Here is a 17,780-nt window from a genome sequence, read left to right as displayed (position 1 = left end):
ATGGAGCAGCATCTTGTGGAAGTGGCCCAGGGACTAGAGACTCTGAGCAGGTACCTGCTACTCACAGGGTCCCTGGACTGCCCTCAATGTTCAACTTAGTGGGTCTTTACTAGACCCAGTAAATCGAACCCCAAAAGATCCATCACCTGAGTGTCAATCCTTCGGTAAGTAGAGACGTGGCCTCAGAGAAGTGAATAGGAGTTGGCAATGAGAGCAGGAATAGACTATTCATTATTATAATAAATAAATATCCCAAACTAATAATGTACTTTACAAAAAAAAATAGCCTGTCACTATCCATTATTGCTCTTGGTCTCACTGTATTTGTCATGTCTCTTCTGCTTAATTGTCTAATAGAAAAATTTAAGTGGCCAAATCTTTTAATCAGCTAGAGGAAATGTACAGACTTGAGTTTTCTGATACCATGCATATTATGTACTCAGGAGATAACTAAGCAAACCTGATTTGATTATATCTTTTTGCTGAGTTTCTAAAGCTCGTTCAATACTTGTAACGAGATAAAGCAGTTAAATAAGATTAAATTAATAGGTTTTATTATTTTGAGTAGGAGGGACCCAGAATAAAATGTGTTTAAAAAAAAAAAATTGTTGACATTTTTTCTTTTAATTTTATATTGGTTACAGCTGTGTCCAGAGGTTCAGTCATTCACTAGTACAAGCTTCTCCTCTTCTGCTGTAGATGGTGATTCCTTGTCTCCCGTATCCAGAACAGCATAACGGTTCTCCAGTACCATGGTGGGAGGGTTGGGAGCAGGGGCAGAGCACTGCCTGCTGACTGAGTGACCGGCTGCCAGTGTCCCCCCCGAGCCATCTCCTCCTCCATGCGTGGTGTGTCAGCAGTCTTGTGTAGCTGGGTAGCTTCCTCAGCCTCAGCTGTCTCCTCGTGAATACTCTCAAGGAATTCCTCATGGCCTTGGATGCTCCTCAGCCTAGCTACCTCTTCCTGTTGCTCTCCCACCTGCTGCCTGAGAGATTCCACCAGCAGGCACCTTTCGCATTGGATGGTCTCCCCAGCCTGGTTGTCAGTAAGTGAGAATTGCAAGCCACAGTCCCTGCAAAACCTCCCCAGGATCTGGGTAGAGGCATCCATGGTCAGTTGGTCTGTCTGGCTACAGGCACAGGCGAGGCAACAAACAGCGCTGGCCCAGATATTGCAGGTCTTCCTGACCATGTTGGCACTCCCTCTAACGCCCGCTGCTGAACTCCCTGGTCTGCACCCCCCTGTCACCTTTGCTCCCCTGTCCACTCTGCCTCTGGATTTTTGAAGCCTGTTCCCCTAGGTCCACTAGGAACTGAGGATTGGGCTGGGGGTGGGGAAATCTCATGAAGCCTTCCCCTTCCTCCAGAGCAGAGAGGCACAGGAGCCTGAAACAGTGGCTTCTGCGTGTGTGAGGGTTCTGGCAGGGTGTCCGCGGGCCACATCCGGCCTCGAGAGGCATCTTGCCCACACCTCTTCTAGGATGTATTCCTAGTTTACTACCAGTTTTCAATGTGGCCTTGTGGGTGCTGCAGGGCTGCTGGCCTGGAGATGCTTAGGTAAGCACCTCCCAGCCAAAGCCTGCCACTGGCACCCCTGCCCCTCCTGCACCCCAACTCCCTTCCCCAGGTCACCATTCAGACCCTCTGCACTCCCTTCCCCCAGGTCACAGCTCCCTCCCAGACCCTATACCCTCGCCTACAACTCTCGCACCCATAGTTCCATAGAATCCTCTCCTGCACCCATAGTTCCTCCCTGACCTATGCCCCAAAACCGTGCCCAGGTCACAACCCTCTCCTTCACCCAAATGCCCTCTCAGACCTCACACACTCTCCTGTGCCCTAGTCCCTTATCCTGTGCACCCTTCTGTACCCAAACTCCGTCCTGGACCCCATACCACCCCCACAGAAAAGTGCATCCCTTGGTCACTTTCCAAAATCTTGGAGTTGCTCCCAACCAAAAATTATTGCCCACCCCTGAGCTAGAATCTTGACTTTCAGTCCCCAACCATTATATCCTTTCCCCATACTATCTGTAGAAGCTTCCTATTGCTGGTCTTTCAGTCTGAGTTGCCTACGCAGGCAGACACTGGTGCTTTTAAAATGTTGTATGTGCTATTGTTTTCTTTATAATGGATTGAGTTTCTTTTCCAGACTGGAAAATAACTCCTTGTTCTGTAAAGGTTTGCAGTAAACTAACTCTCCTTTTTCCATTTTAGCCAAATAGTATTTATGGAACTTGCCCTCCGTAGTAAACTAACAGTTGCTCTATCATAAGAGTATTCATCTTCCTGGGAAAAGTTAGGGTTCATTGCCAGGGTCCTTTGGGTAGCACTGGTAAATGATATAGGTAGCTCAAGGGCCTGCTGAGAGTGCAGATGGGGTTCACTTGTAAGCCACAATGATTTGCTGTGGGACGGCTTGAATAATCTGAAAACTCCCATGTCGTGTTCAGGTGGCATCTTTCATCGTTCTCTATTAGCAATCCGCTATGGCAATCATGCCTTATATTGCAGAGCATTCTCTTACATCAACATGTTTTGAAAGCTCCTTAATGCAATAGTGTGATGTCCCCTCCCCCTTTTGAGTGTGGTGCATTAGTGCTAGAAGGGGAAGAAAGAAAAGTTTTATCTTGAACTGTTCTTTAGACCAGTGTAACTAGTTGGACACATGTTCTAGGACACCTTAGAGCCTGCTGGTCAATGAAAAGGTGAGAATGAAATACTGGCTGTGCCAATAACTAGGAAATGCAGTCTGCAAAGCCATGAAATATGCTGCGTGTCCCCATTAAAACTGCATTTGTCAAATAAGCCATTTATAGACATGACACAGTGTGCTTGTAAAACTGTGTGTTGAAAAAGTTCTTGGCCTGTGAGACACTCATAATTAATGGGTGTCTGGAGTCCACCAAGGACTTTTTCCCAAGCCACTGTCTTAAATATACATGGTATAAGTCAGGCCTGGGCAAAACACCTGCCACAGGCCGGATTCACTCCACCAAGTCACTGGATCTGGTGCATGGACACAGCAGGGAGCCTCAGGCAGGCTCCAATGCTTGCCCCATCCCCGCACGCCCATCAGAAAGGCAGCTGCTGGGCTGTTTGTGTTCCACAGACTATGAGCAGGGGAGAGGGGGCAGTGGTGCTTCATGACTGTTCCCACCTCCAGTACAATCCCATTGGCTGGTTTCTGGCCAATGGGAATTGCCTGTTTCAAGAAGCACTAATCCCCTCCTCTCCCCAGGTGCTTATTCACAGAGCACATGGCCCTGCAACCTGTGCGGGGGTGGGGCAGACTCCTGCCTGAGAAACTGCTGGCTGGGAGTCTCACAGGTAAGTCTCCTGGCCAGAGCCTGTCTCCAGCACACCAGCCCTTTCCTCCCTCACAGCCCTCTGCCCCACGTCCTCACATAACTCTGCCCCCCTCCTGAGCCCGTACACCCTCCCAGGCCCTGCACCCCAATCCATGCCCCAGATCACAGTCTCCTCTGCACTAGGTCACAGCTCAAGCCCCTGCACTGTAATCCCCTGCCCTAGGTTACAACCCAAATTCCTGCCCCCCAATTCCCTGCCCTAGGTCACAGCTCAAACCTCTGCACGCCAAGCGTGTGCCCCAGCTCACACCTGCCTCCTTCACCCAAACTCCCTCCCAGACCTCACAGGCCCTCCTCCTGCACCCGAATCCCTCACCCAAAGCTCCCTTCTACACCCGACCTCCGTCCCAGACTCTGCATCTCCTCCATTAATATCATGGAAGAATTCAGCCCTTGACTACTTTCCAAATTTTGGAGTGGCCCCCATCAAAAATTATTGCCCACCCGGGTATAAGTGATGGAGTTAAACATTTAAGAATTGTATACGCACCATTTTATATTTTACCTTCACAAAATTTTTCTGTAGTGGCAGGGTAAAAATGTTGTTTTTTGGAGAAATTGTTGAAGAAAAAAGCTAAAAATAAAAGATTCATTTTTATTTTTAAATCTTTCTTGTGTGCATTGAGGCATAGGTACAAAGGAGTATTGGGTAGGGATGTTACATTTTGATTTATCATCTAATCGAATAGTCGATGGAATTTCCATGTCTTGATTAGTCAATGGGGGGACACTCAATATCCTGCGCCTCTGCCTTTTAAATATAGTAAGAGTTGCATGAGGCTCTTAAGCTGGCTCCCACCCTCCGCACCAGCTCCTGCTCCCCCCTGCCTTGTGCCTCTGATACAGGTCTGCTAATGGACCCCAGGAGGACACGGAGTCCGTCAGCAAAGAGGCTGGAATTGATCTGCCTTGGTCTGGTGAACTCCCTCATTCGGGACTGGTCAGGTCCCGAGAGTGCCAGACCAGGGAGGTCTTACCTGTAGTACTTTATAAGAGGTTTCAATCATTCAGCAATTAAAGACCAAACTCTTGCAAGTAACCAGTGAAGCCCGTATCTGGAAAAAATCTAGGAAATTAACCGGTGCCGTCAATACCGTAATTTAGCGAATATACCCCACATCCGAATATACCCCGCAGTTTTTTCTATTTCAGTAAAAAAAAATCTTGTATAACCCGCGGGCGTATACAAGACTTTTCTGTGCCAGGGGTATATTTGCTAATTTACGGTGCAGGGGGGAATAGCCAGCCACTCACCGCCTTGATTCCTGCGCAGCCACCATCCTCTAGGCGGGGGAGTGCTTATCCCCCTGGCTCCTCTGCAGCTGCAGGAAGGGGCGGGGGAGCAGGAACCACCATCTTCTGAGCAGAGGACCCTCCCCCCCCCCATTCCTGTGCAGCTGCCGGAACCACCAGCCTCCAGTGAGTATAAAAAACAAAACAAAAAAAAAACACTGCTGGTGAGTTTAAAAAAAACCCTATATACCCCACACCCGGATATACCCCGTGGGGTTTGTAAAAATGAATATAACCCACGGGTACATCTCAGATATACTGCAAGTTACACAGTTGTTTTATATGGAAAACCCAAGTCTGCTGTTGTCCATTTTATACTGGAACACACTGAAAGGGTAAGGCTATTGTGTTGGAAACAAATCACTCCATTTTCAGTTGAGCTTAGCAGGTGTACCTTCAATGTGTAGCTAAATGACCTAGGATTTGCCTCTGTGAATGTGCCATAATGCTGCAGCTGTGGTCCATGGAGAGGCTAGAACTGGTTCCCCCTGATTTTAATAAGAGGCATGTTTGGAGGCAGCTTGTTCCCTTGGCTACTGAAGAAACTTTTGCCCCTGAACCATAATAACTAGGCTGTTGGCCTTCACAATGTGCTTTAAAGCCCTGCTTTCTGCCTGGAAAGAAAAGAGACTGAGGGCTGATGGAGCTGTCTGTTTTGTTAGAAAAGTCCCATATATTGCGGTGTGCAAGGGTTGGAGTTGTATTGGTGGTTTGCAGGTGACTCATGTTATGTCAGATTGGTTTTTAAATAAGGTGGATTTATTCTTGTGTGTTACAAATCACAATAAAAATCCAATATTTCTCTTTTAGGCATCATACAAATCCAGTGGGCACAGAATGGCGGTGGAAAATGGACCAACCTGAAATGATCTTGCAGGAGGCTATTGAAAACCACCAGAGCTTGATCAAGCAATTTAAAGGTAATTTACATTTATTTTAATGAATCAAGTAAGTGGAAATCAGAACAGACACTAACTGATAAAGCGTGGATCAAAACAATTCTGCAGCACTAGAAAAGAAACAGGAGACTTGTAAGGACCCTCAAATATACACAGCTGTAACATTCTTATGGCACATTAGTTATTTTTGTTTTTTCCCAGATGATTTGTCTTGTTTATATCATTAAAACATGTTGCTGCCATGAAAGAACTGTAGGTAGCTCCCTATCATATATCATAACAGGGGTAAGATGTACAGTTTATGGACAGAGGTCTTATAATGGGTGCAGACAGACTGAGTGACTGCAGATTTTGACCTTGCTGTATAAAAGAGATCCGTTAGTCTGAGCAAAGGGACTCCACAGCCTACTTGGGATGAGATGCGCAGAGTATTGGCTGCATTCTCTCTCATATTTATGTATTCTGTTTTTGCACTTCAGGGTCTGATTTCCTTCCCCTCAGGAGTACTCAGCACCCAGAGTACTCAGCAACTAGAGGCAATAGGAGCTGCAGGTGATCAGACCCTCTGGAAATTAGTCCACTTGAAAGCTTCTTGGCTTTATTTCATCTGTGGACTACTCATTAGCCCACATTCTTTTTCAGATACAGGGAATTAATCACCTTGTCTTGGTCAACATTTATGCACAAGAAAAGCCAGCAGATTTGGCAGGAAAACTCTAGAACTATGTTCTTTCTTATTAACCATTTAGATTGTGAAAGTGTCACGAGTCCTATGAAGCATCCATAAAATAGACAAGATGAGCCTTTGTCTTGGACGTCATTGGGTAACCTATCTGTCCATCTTGTCTGAGCTTGGAGCGTGCCTAATGGATGAAATACATGACAGGCACAAACCTTTTTCAGCAGTATGGGGCGATCCTGTCTAGTTCATTGGTATTCTCCCTTATGTAAACTTACCATGACTTAGGCAGTCAGCCCTGCTTTTCTTTTTCTAAGTTGCTGATTTAAATCCTGTTCTGTTTTGGACGAGGCAGTGTCTAGACTACAGAGTTTTGTCGACAAAAGTGGACTTTTGTCGACAAAATTATACCTGCGTCCACACTACCGCTGAGTTCTGTCGACATAACGTTGACAGAACTCAGCAGTTTTGTCGACGCTGGTAAACCTCATTTCATGAGGCATAACGCCTTTTGTCGACAGAAAGCGTTATTGCATGTAAACTGTCCTTGCGTCTACACTGCCATGTCAACAAAGCAGCTTGCTTTGTCGACAGAACTGAATGTAGTCTAGATACTCTTTGTCGACAGAAGCTTTGTCGACAGTATCTGTCGACAAAACTTCTGTCGACAAAAGCCTGTAGTCTAGATGTACCCTTAGGCTCTTGATACACTACAATTTCATGGCATGGCTCTAATGGAGAGGGCCAAGGAATCTGGGGCTTTCGTGGGATAAAGGAGCTGGTATTGGTTACTGGAATGAAGTGAAGGGGTGCATTGTTGCTAGAAGGGGTTGGTCTTGCATGCTCCATACCCCTTTGCCCCGGTACAGTTTCCAATCACAGAATTCTCTCTTGTGTAACTCAGGGGTGGGGAACCTTAGGCAGAGGGGCCAGATGTGGTCCCTGGGGCTCAGGGCTCCTCCCCCCAACACTGGGGAGCCTGTGCTGGCGCTCCAGTCCCTGCTGCCCCCTGCCTGCCTGATTTTTCTGTGGGTCAGTGGCCCCTAGCCTGAAAAGGTTCCCCACCCCTGATGTAAATGAGAGCGAGAGAGAGAGAGGGGTATCAATCTTATTGACTGATTGGCTGCGGAAGGGGTCAAGAGATCATTTATGTGATATTTTTCTAGGTAGTGACTAGTAAACCCCATTGCTCGTTGCATAGCCATACTAAATAAATAACCACCCTGCCACAGAAAAACAGGTGCTTTTGGTATTGTAGTTCTGGATTTGTAACAACGTGTACCCTGAATTGAATTTGAAAATCTAGGTGCTGTAAGGGGCAGGGAGGAGAAGGTCACTTATTTGGCCAATTTTGGTATGTTTAAACAAGATCCTTAATACAGTACGATAATACTGGTACAGTATGAACATTCGGTTCCCATATACCTGGGCATTGGAGCTCAAGAAGTATGCAAAATATAGTCAAATCTCAAAGAGCTGAGGTGGTGGAAGGCTGAGTTCCTTAGAGCTGAAAGTGAGCTCATCCACGGGGAGTTGAATGTGGTAATTCTGTTTAGTTATTAAGTGTATGAGAGTTCATATGCTTCTTGACATAGACATGTATTAATTGGAAATAACCCCGGGCTAGCATATAATTTACCATAGTCAAAATGATTGCTTATAAAACCTCAAATACCCCGTCATTGTCTAGGTAATGGAAGCCATGCTTGACAATAACTGTTGTAGCAACATTTTGGATAATTTTAAAATATGTTATTAAGACTGTTTCTTATTTCTGTCTGCCTGTAAGTCTGGTGCCCTGATCACTATTATCCAATAGTGTAGAGCTCATAGGGGAAGAGAAATTAAGCTAAATGCCTCCAAGAATAACTTTGAGGCATAGTAATGTCAGGAGTTAAATGTCTGCTATCTCTGCCCCCTTCAGAACTAGAGGAAAGTGCTCTTTGTCCCATTAGAAAGCGGTGATTTTCCGTTCCAGTGGGATACAGTGCCCGTTTCCCGTCCTTCAGGACCTGGGGAGAGTAGACACTTGAGCTTTCACGGGCTCGGGATGAATCTAATTCATTTTAAATGCACTAAACTTCCTGGTTCTGTTCACAGACCAGCTTCTCTATTTAAGGTTGAGGCGGTATCCTCAGAACACCTTTATATATCTTGACATTGCGGCCTAGTGGGTAATTTTCTCTGCCATTTGAGTTGCAGTGTCTAGGCAACATGAGGTGAGTTGAGGACTATAGTTTCAAGTCATAACTCTTTTAATATGCATAGTATATTATTCACATGCATCAAGGCACCGTAGGGCAATATAAAGTGACATCCTCAGGATAGAAATTTGAAATAGTTTGTCTCTTACGTCTAGTGAAATGAGTTCACGTTGGAGATGCAGAAGCTCAGAGAACTGATAATGGATATGATAGTGTGCTCTTTGTTCCGGATTGCGAGTATAAATCTGGCTCATGTCATTATGGGCTAAACACACTCACATCTGTTTTTTTCATGGGATCACCACACTTGGTAGCTTTATTGTTGCTACATTCTCATTGCAAGTGGCCTTCGCAACTCAGGGACGAAGCAGTGCTTGTGTGTTAATAGGTCTTTTGTCTCCTAGGAAATGTCTTAAACCAGATGGTGTTGGTGACTGATACTGATTTGTCTGTTGTTGCTCTGTTAAATGAAATGCGGGCCTTTGTTTTCATGTGAAATTCACAAGCTACTTTCAGTTCCCATTGAGGAGGAACATAACGTTTTCATTTCTTCTTAAAAACTGTTTCTGGATCTTGGTTTGTTCCCTTGTTTCCATCCCTTTGCTTTACTGAAGACTTCTATATGGGTGAGGGACTGTTCTCTCTTGTGAGCTAAAATACTGCTTGTGTTCATTGTGTACATTGTAAACGCAGTGAACTGCATTCGCTGTGGGCGCAAAACCACATGGGTGCACTGACTCCAGTGATGCCGTGGTAATTTACACCAGCAGTGGATCTGGCTCGGTAACTTCCATCATCCGTTTTCTTGATCTTGACACAGTGTGAATCTTTAAATGAGTAGAAGTTGATTAAGCAGAGTTGCTTACAAGTTGGTGTTCAGTTATTAGAGGGCAAAATGTTGCTTTTATATTTTCTTTCAGGATTAACTAATATTTTCTTTCCCTGTGATGGTCAGCAAATTTTTGTCTGCGCTTCATCTCTGTTTCCAGTTTCCAATGAATATTCAAGATGCGTACCGCATGCGTAGGGTTTTCATACATTATTCTTGTAAGTCTTTTACTGCAGTCTTTTCCCCCTCCCCTCCTTTTTTCCAGGTGTCCCAGGAGTAAGAGTAGATCGCTTTGAAGAAGGGTTGGTGGTGAAACACTGTGCCCTATCTCTGGTGGGAGAGCCGATTATGTACCCAGAAATCAACACATTCATAAAACTGCTGCACTGTCACAAAATCTCTAGCTTCTTGGTTACAAATGCACAGTTCCCCGTGGAAATTAGGTGAGAATTCTACAAAATGGATTTTAAATGGATTTTGTCTTGTTCCAAAGAGTTGGTGATCTATGTTGTGCTTATATTTTATCATAGTGGAAATTGACAATACCAAAGTCTGCATTACAAATAACCATGACAATTATTGCTTGGAATCTGCCTGAGTCATCGCTTTGGGCTTATTCCCGGCCTCTTCCTTATCGTTTTTACTCTATTGTACATTTATTTGTTTTTCTGTGCAATTACTTGTGAAGGGAAATATAGGCACTTTGCTCAGGACTTTAACTCAAATGGCTGTGTCTACATTGGCACCCCTTTCCGGAAAAGGGATGCTAATGAGACACTTCGGAATTGCAAATGCCGTGGGGATTTAAATATCCCCCGCGGCATTTGCATTTACATGGCTGCCACTTTTTTCTGGCTCGGGGTTTTGCCGGAGAAAAGCGCCAGTCTAGATGGGATCTTGCGGAAAATAAACCCTTTTCTGGAAGATCCCTTATTCCTAGTATGAACATGGCTGCTGCTTTTTTCTGGCTCGGGGTTTTGACGGAGAAAAGCGCCAGTCTAGACGGGATCTTGCGGAAAATAAACCCTTTTCCGGAAGATCCCTTATTCCTACTTTCAAGGAATGCAAATGCCGCGGGGGATATTTAAATTTTGCAATTCCGAAGTGTCTCATTAGCATCCCTTTTCCGGAAAGGGGTGCCAATGTAGACACAGCCAAATAAGTTAGGGCTAGGGAGGAGGGGTTCAGTATGCAGGCTTCCTCAGGAAAAGAGAACAACTCCAGGCCTCTCTCACCACAGCAGGTTGGGGCCTGTTGAGAAGCGCCTATCCATGGCAGCTGCAGCACAGCTGGGGGAGGGGTGAATGTCCCCCGGCTAGGGGAGACAGACACACACACTTTCTGAAATATATAGTAGATAGCTGTCCTTTTCTCCATCCCTGCCCCCTGCTGGCCCAATAGGGTTATAGCTGTCCCGGTCCTCATCTCTGATCCCTTGCTGCCCCGTGGTCATTCTACAGTGTAACTCCCTCCGACCACACCCCTCCCTTCCATTTGATGAGAAACACTCAAATTCCAGGCACATCCCATTGTCCTGACACAATCAATCCCTGATCTTGCTTTAAGTTATGATTAGAGGAAGCAGCGTAGCGAATTTGATGGTCCTAACTCTTATCGTTTAGCGGGAGTTCTTCAGGCGGACACATTTCTAAAAGATATAGTAAGATAACCAAAGTTCCATTCCAGAAGGTTCTGGAAATGTATCAAAACTATGGGGATAAAACACATGAAATGCATTCTGTATCTTACTTTTGGGGTTACAACTGAGTGAAGGAAGGGAGTGTTTCTAATAGAGCACAAATCAAAGCTCATGAGTTCTATTCTCAGTTCACTCACTTGTGACAGTGGGCAGTTGGCTCACTTCTTCCCTTGCTATCCCCACCTGCAAAAGATAATTAGTCATTTTTATCAAACCTTACAGAGGGAGCTAGGAAATTTAATATTTGTAAAGTGTTTTCTGATGCTTCAGTTAAAGGTCCTGGGTGAATGCCAAGTATTATTTGTCTGTTTCGAGAATGCTTGTCAACCCCCCCACCCTCCATCCAAAAATGAGTGGTGAAAAATATGGAAAATTTCCCTGCTAATGCTCAGACCCTGTCTTCAGCTGTCACAGCTGGTGTGGGGAGTACTTTGAAAGGCATTAGCTAACCCGAATTCCGCTCTGGTGGAACCTCAGCAATGTCAGTGGAGCTACAGCAGCAGTGTTTTTGGTGTGTTACATCTCCCACAATTTCTAATTCCAGTTGACTAGAACATTCCATTCATTGTAAAATACTTTACACATCAGTAATCTCTGATCTTTGGTTTCCTCTCTGGCTCCCGTTTTTGGTCTGAATTAGGGATGTAAGCGACTAGTTGACTCTCTGATGAGCATAAGCTTATTGGATAGTTGAGTAGTGACTTGACTAGCTGCTTCGCCGGTGCAGGAGAAGGAGCCAGTGCTAGGTGGAGCTGGCTTTGAAGCCGGATCCTCCTAGTACCGTCTCCACGGGGGTAGAGCACAAATCAAAGCTCATGAGTTCTATTCTCAGTTCACTCACTCAATTCCTTGTAACCGTGGGCAGTTGGGGAGGCAGATACTTTGTGGAGGCCCAGGTGTGAGCCAGGAATCAGGGAATTCCTCGCTCGCCCAGTCGCAGGTGCTGCACCTCTCCTTTCTAAATGTATTAAGAGCCTGGTAGCTCTTAAAACATTTAAAAAGCAGAGCCTCAGCAGAGTTAGCTCCTGAGGCGGGGGCTTAGCCACGCTCTGGCTCTGCAGTTTTCCCCCTTATTGACTAATTGACTAGTTGATGGAAATTCCATCAACTAGTCAATTAGTTGATTCAACACAATTTAACATCCCTTATCTGAATGTATGTGGGGGAGGGAAACCATACTTTTTTTGGAGTGAGTAATTAGGTACTCCAAAGCCATTCTAAATGATTGGGTAATTGTGTAATCAAGTTACTTTTCAAACCATGCATTATGTGCCTGAGGGACAGAAACTGCTCTTTCCAAAACTAAACATAGAATTTAAAGAGAACCCACATTATTTTTGACTTATGTTTCTTGGAAACTCTTAATTTTTTTTTTTTTTGAGTGATAAAATTCTAATAGTGCTCTCTCATCACCACATCTATTTATCCGAAAAAGCAAATCCTAGCCTGGTATCTAATATAGCAGTTGATAAGACTTGCTTTAAGAACATGCAAACCTTGTTAAGATAAGACTATAAGAGAAGGGTAACTGCGTTTGTCTGTTTCAGCAAAAACAAGGAGCTTTTATGGGCTGGAACCCACTTGTTGCATGGGATGAAGTGGGTTCCAGCCCACAAAATCATATGCCCAAATAAATGTAAGGTGGCACAGGACTTGTTGCTTAAGATAAGAGTGCTCTTATTCCTTCTGCTGAGCTTAGATCCTACTGTTTTCTGACATTTTGTCTATACAGCCACTCCCCGACTTAAGACCATCCGTACTTACGACCAATCTCCCATTAACCCCATTATTATATTTTCGGTTGAGAACCATGTACGTCAAGTTTTTCGAACAAGGGTATTTCTGACGTATGACCAAATCGAGTTATGACCAGGTGTTTAGAACGTAACCTGTTCGTAAATTGGGGACTGCCTGTACTGTAAGTCTCTTAAGAATCTGATGCTGGTTGTGTACAAAATCCTTTGCGTGTTTAGCAGATTGTTATTTATATGCAATGTTTTTGAGTTGCTGTAGGTTGTGAGTTTCTAATGTGGTCACTGCTAAATCCATGTCAGAGCCCCATGGAATACACAGCACCTCTCACCTCTTCTCTGTAGAATGACAGGGTGTCTAGGTACTTGTAGACCCAGCTATACCCTTAGTGGATGCTGGGGCACTGGTGCTCACCACAAAGTGGAACAGCAGAGTGCAGCAAGTACGTGAAACCTCTGCTCATGATCATTTAACTTTCTATGGTATAACTGGACGAGTTCTGCTGGCTGCCTGCAGCCACAGGGTTTGGAGCATGATTTGATTCCTTTGAGAAGAGAAACTTTTCCATTTGCCATTCTGAAAGTGACCAGCTCAGTCTTCAGTGCTGCTTCTCCTTCTCCTCCTTTTCTTCTTGCAAAAGATTCTGGCTGTTCTCTTTGCAATTCAATATTTCAATCCCTTGTTCCCTGGAGCATTTAGATATTTAGATGTTTGTTGCTTGGACTGTCAACTCAGAGCATGCTCAGTAATAAAACGATTCTTAGTTTTTCACTTAAAATGTTAGATTTGTTTCCCATTTATGATCCGTTCTTGTCTGAATTGGGAGAAGAGGAATATGCTTGGGTACTTCACAAGTTCAGTTCAAGTAATTGGATTTTCTGACCATTGCCACCTCAGTTCTGGTCTCATTCCAGGCAATTCTTGTCACTTTCAGTTTTTACCTTTGTGGGTTTTTTTTAAAGCAGGAATGATTGACAGCTGTTTGAAGGATTTTTTTTTTTAACTGTCAAATCAGATTGGCATTGTACCCTGCTTATTAGCAGCCTTCCCAGGCAACATTTGCCGAAGGCTCTTCCCTAATTTCCTAAAACATTGGCTAGTTAAGTACCACAGAGCTGTGCAATAAAATAGTTAAGCTGTCATTTCATCTAGAAGGAATTGTGGTAGATGTTTTTGCCCAGTGTTTGACAGATGTCACCAGCCCTCTGGAAGAGATAAAAGGGTATAAAAAGTAATTTACTTTGCTTCTCTTGTTTTTAAGGAGCCCCAAGTCTGACTTTCTTTGTTCATCATTTCTTGCTTAGCAGTATACTGTGTTATGGTGTCTGCATCACACCCGCAAGCCTTGGAGTTCCTGCATGGATGAAATTGATCACAAGCTCTTGGACAGCAGAATAGGGTTAAGCTTTTAGAAGTTGCTGACGTAGCATTTGTGTTAACCCACTGGTGAATGTGTATTGTAACAGGGGCTGTGACAACTCCTGTCTTTGGTGGATTGGCATAGAGGGGACCTGTAACACACATTCGCCAGGAGATTACACTTGTAAACTGTGTAATGTTTAAATGATAAAAAGAGCTAACGCATATTATGGTTTCCCTCTGAAATCTGAGTTGCAGCCCTTTGCACTTAAGACAGATGCAGGCTGGGATTGCTGTAATGATCTCTTTAGTCAACTTGACAAAGGCGTTGGTGTCCTGGTGGGAGATGCATCCCACACTTTTTGCTCCAGACAAACACTCCTCAAAGTTTTGAAACCTGGGTCTATTCACACGTGGGAAGGAATCATAATGAAGAATATGACATTGGAATCACTGTCTTATCTTACAGCAGGTCTCTGGCCCCAAGCATACACACATTAGTGCTAGCTGAAAAGGATTCAGTGCAGGATTTTGGATGGGTCTCAGGAAATGCGGTCACCCTGCCAGGTGAACTCCATTGAGCAGCACTGCATTTCGGTTGAATAGGGCGGCCTTCTTTATAGGACAGGTGTAATCTTAGGGCATTTTGACTAGGGATGTGGAAGGTTAACTGGTAAGCATCACCCCTAATGGATGATGTTTTATGGTTCTGGTTAACTGGTGGGGGGCAGGAGCAGCTCCCTGCCTGCTACAAACAGGGAGGTGCTCCAGCCCCGTGGGCCCACTGCAGGTCCACTTTGTCCCCCCCTAGTTAATCGGTTAACTGATTGAACACGATGTAACGATTAGCCAAGTAATTGGTATTTTACATCCCTAATTTTGACTTCAGGAAAGACAACAGGCTCCTTTGATCACAGGCCTCCTGGGAAGGTTTTTCTTAATTTGTGCTCTACCCGGGTGCTGTTCAGCGAGGATTGGATCTCTGAATTTTCACTGGGCCTGACCCTTTTCTGAGTGGTTCAAATGTGGTGTTTCTTGCTTTGTGGCACATTGTCGTGAAAGACTATTTCCTCTCACTGTTCGAAAGCCCAGCCACTTGGTAAAGATTGTGCAGCTGAACTTTGAGAGAGTGTGTTGTAAATATTACATTACTGCTTTTGCTTCTGGGAACAGAGCAGAGTACAGCAGTTATTGGCTCTGTGATGTTGTCTTATGGATGCTTCTGTAAAAAAGCATAAATTCAGTTAGCTATAATGTCTGAAAATAATGATTCCCCTCTCCTTTTTATTGCCAAGGAACCTTGAGCCAGTAACACAGCTGTATGTCAGCGTGGATGCTAGCACCAAAGAAAGCCTGAAGAAAATTGACCGTCCTCTCTTCAAGGATTTTTGGCAAAGGTTTCTAGACAGTTTAAAGGCCTTGGCTAAAAAGGTACCAAGTTAAGAATAGTTTTTGTTAACTTTTCTCCCTTCCTGCCCATTTTCTGTACAGACAGAGGGTGTGGGGCTTGAAGGGAAATGGGATGCTGAATGTCTTCAGAGCTTTATTTCTGTGTGTGGTGTTAGGATGAGCAGGCTAACAATCTGAACTGAGAGCTAACAAAGGACTTTGGGGCTTTTGTATTGGAATAAATGTCAGGAGAAGAGAGGTAGAATGTGTTTGAGGAAGAGAATTGTGTATTTATTTTCCTGTCCAAAATGGAGGCAGAAACAGCTCACAGGCAAAACAAGGCAGTTGGAGAAAAGCAGGTAGCCCAGAAGAGGGCATGAAAGCACAGGTGATAGCTAACATTTGTTTCCGAAGCTTTCTCCTGGAGCTCAGTAAAGCCCTTGTCATGTGAACACTTACATATTGACTGACTGCAATGAGACAACGGCTGTGTAAAAAAAATAAGCGTATGTGTAAGTGGGTTTTGTTTGCAGGATTGGGGCTGAAGATAATAGATGTAAATATGCAAACAATATGAGGATGCTGCCTCTTTCTGATATTTACAGGTTGTAACTTTCTTGCTGTACTGCATAAAGCAGTTGAACACTGACCCAAATTCACTGCAGGCCTGAGAGCTGCTTTTAACAGCTGTCATTTTAGGCATAACCTTTACAGATTTCCTTCTATCTGCCGTTACTGATCTGACTTAGACACTGTGTGAATTAACCAGATATGTGTTTTGGGTACGTGTTTTCTTTTGTCTTTACTGTTGCAGCACTCTGAAAAAATGCTTTTATTCATATTTCTGGCACAACTTTACATACTACCTCTGGGACTGAGCAGATGGGAGATACTATTTAGTTATATAATAAGCTTTGCTGTGTTCTGAGACTACAAATATTAGACCTCTTTCTGCCAGATTTACATTCATGAATAGACCCATTAACTTCATTGGAGCTGCTTGAAAGCTTGGTCCTGCCAATGCACACAAGTAGTTTTCTTAAGTGCATGCACCCTTTTCTCTTGCTGGCAACACTCACATGGGTAAAGGTACTTGGGTGAGTGTCAGTGTACAGGATCATCTTGTTACACTCACAGTGAAGTCAGGGGCAACATTTCCATTAACTTTAATGAGATCAGGATTTGGCCTGGGGAGGCCCAAACTCAATTAACCTGAAATTAAACAAAACCAAACAAAGAGGGGGACATTTTGAGGTATTAGGAAAACTGACTTTGGCTGGAAGAATGTCTCTGTTGACCTTGGTTATATAAGGTACATTCACTGCTAAATTCCTGCCTCTTGTCAGAATCGTTCCCTCACAAAGAATGAAAGTGAACATATTGGCAGTTATATCCATAGGGCTAAAAATACTTTTTGCAAGGTGAAGAGGGGGAGGGGGAAAAGCTGATGGCTGCATTCTTTCCTGCATACGTTCGAGTGTTCTTATAATACTGACAACACAGGACCCTCCTAATAGCAGCCCAGGTTGATGGTATCTTTTATCAGCAATGGGATCCGATTTGCGTAATGCCAAACCGAAATTATGCAAATTTCCAAATCCCGTAGGAAGCATAGATATTTTAGACAGTTGTGTAATTTTACACATGGCTGTGATTGCAGACGGAGTCTAGAAACACCTGAAGGGATTTATTAAGAAGGAGAAGCTTTCAGGTTTTCTCCTCAGGGTGCATACTTTGAGGTTAAGCACTGTTTCATAGGACTCTGATGAATGAAGTGCAGTGAAAGCTGATGCTGCTTCTGATGATCTCAACATATACAGTTCATACTACAATATGGATGTTGGGATAGGGAAGGAGTGATGCATTGTATTGAGGAAACTAGTCCTCGGTTTTACACATTGCTGTCATTTAGACTCATTGCTATTACTAGTCTGTAGTGGGTTTTCATCCCCTGTGTTGCCCCCCCCCCCAAAAAAAAAAAGTGTCTTCCTGTGAGCGCTACAACTTTGTTTGGCAAATGTTCTTCTTGTAGTCTCATGGTGCATCATCTGGGTGATTGCTTGTATCACAGCAGCACATAGAGGGCCTTGAAAAGATCAGGGCTCGCTTGTGATTGGTACTGTACGTATGAGAGTCAGTCCCTGCCTGGAAACTTGAGGAACGTTGGAGCCTGGAAGTGCTGGCTCCAGTCCTGGGGAAAGCCCAGTGGTAGAGTTGTCTGGTGTTGCAGGCTCAGGGAGATTGTCCCAGAACTTCCAGGGTCCCAGCTCTGCAGTTGTGAAAGCCCTCAGAAATTCCAGGCTCCCTG

At 44.3% G+C, this 17,780-nt stretch overlaps 1 protein-coding gene across 1 annotated transcript in view; it reads left to right on the top strand.

The window, feature by feature from the left end:
* LOC102458161 (S-adenosyl-L-methionine-dependent tRNA 4-demethylwyosine synthase TYW1) overlaps nt 1-17,780 on the top strand; it is a 191,664-nt gene that overhangs the window by 65,886 nt on the left and 107,998 nt on the right. The window contains exons 12-14 of the mRNA XM_075905103.2: nt 5,473-5,582; nt 9,539-9,716; nt 15,379-15,514. Coding sequence (XP_075761218.2) covers nt 5,473-5,582; nt 9,539-9,716; nt 15,379-15,514 — 424 coding nt within the window. The remainder of the gene's footprint in view (nt 1-5,472; nt 5,583-9,538; nt 9,717-15,378; nt 15,515-17,780) is intronic.

This window comes from Pelodiscus sinensis, chromosome 21, assembly GCF_052426305.1.
Source record: "Pelodiscus sinensis isolate ZL-2025 chromosome 21, ASM5242630v1, whole genome shotgun sequence".
Taxonomy (NCBI): domain Eukaryota; kingdom Metazoa; phylum Chordata; order Testudines; family Trionychidae; genus Pelodiscus; species Pelodiscus sinensis.
Note: the sequence above shows the minus strand (reverse complement) of the source record. Positions and strands in the feature narration are given on the sequence as shown.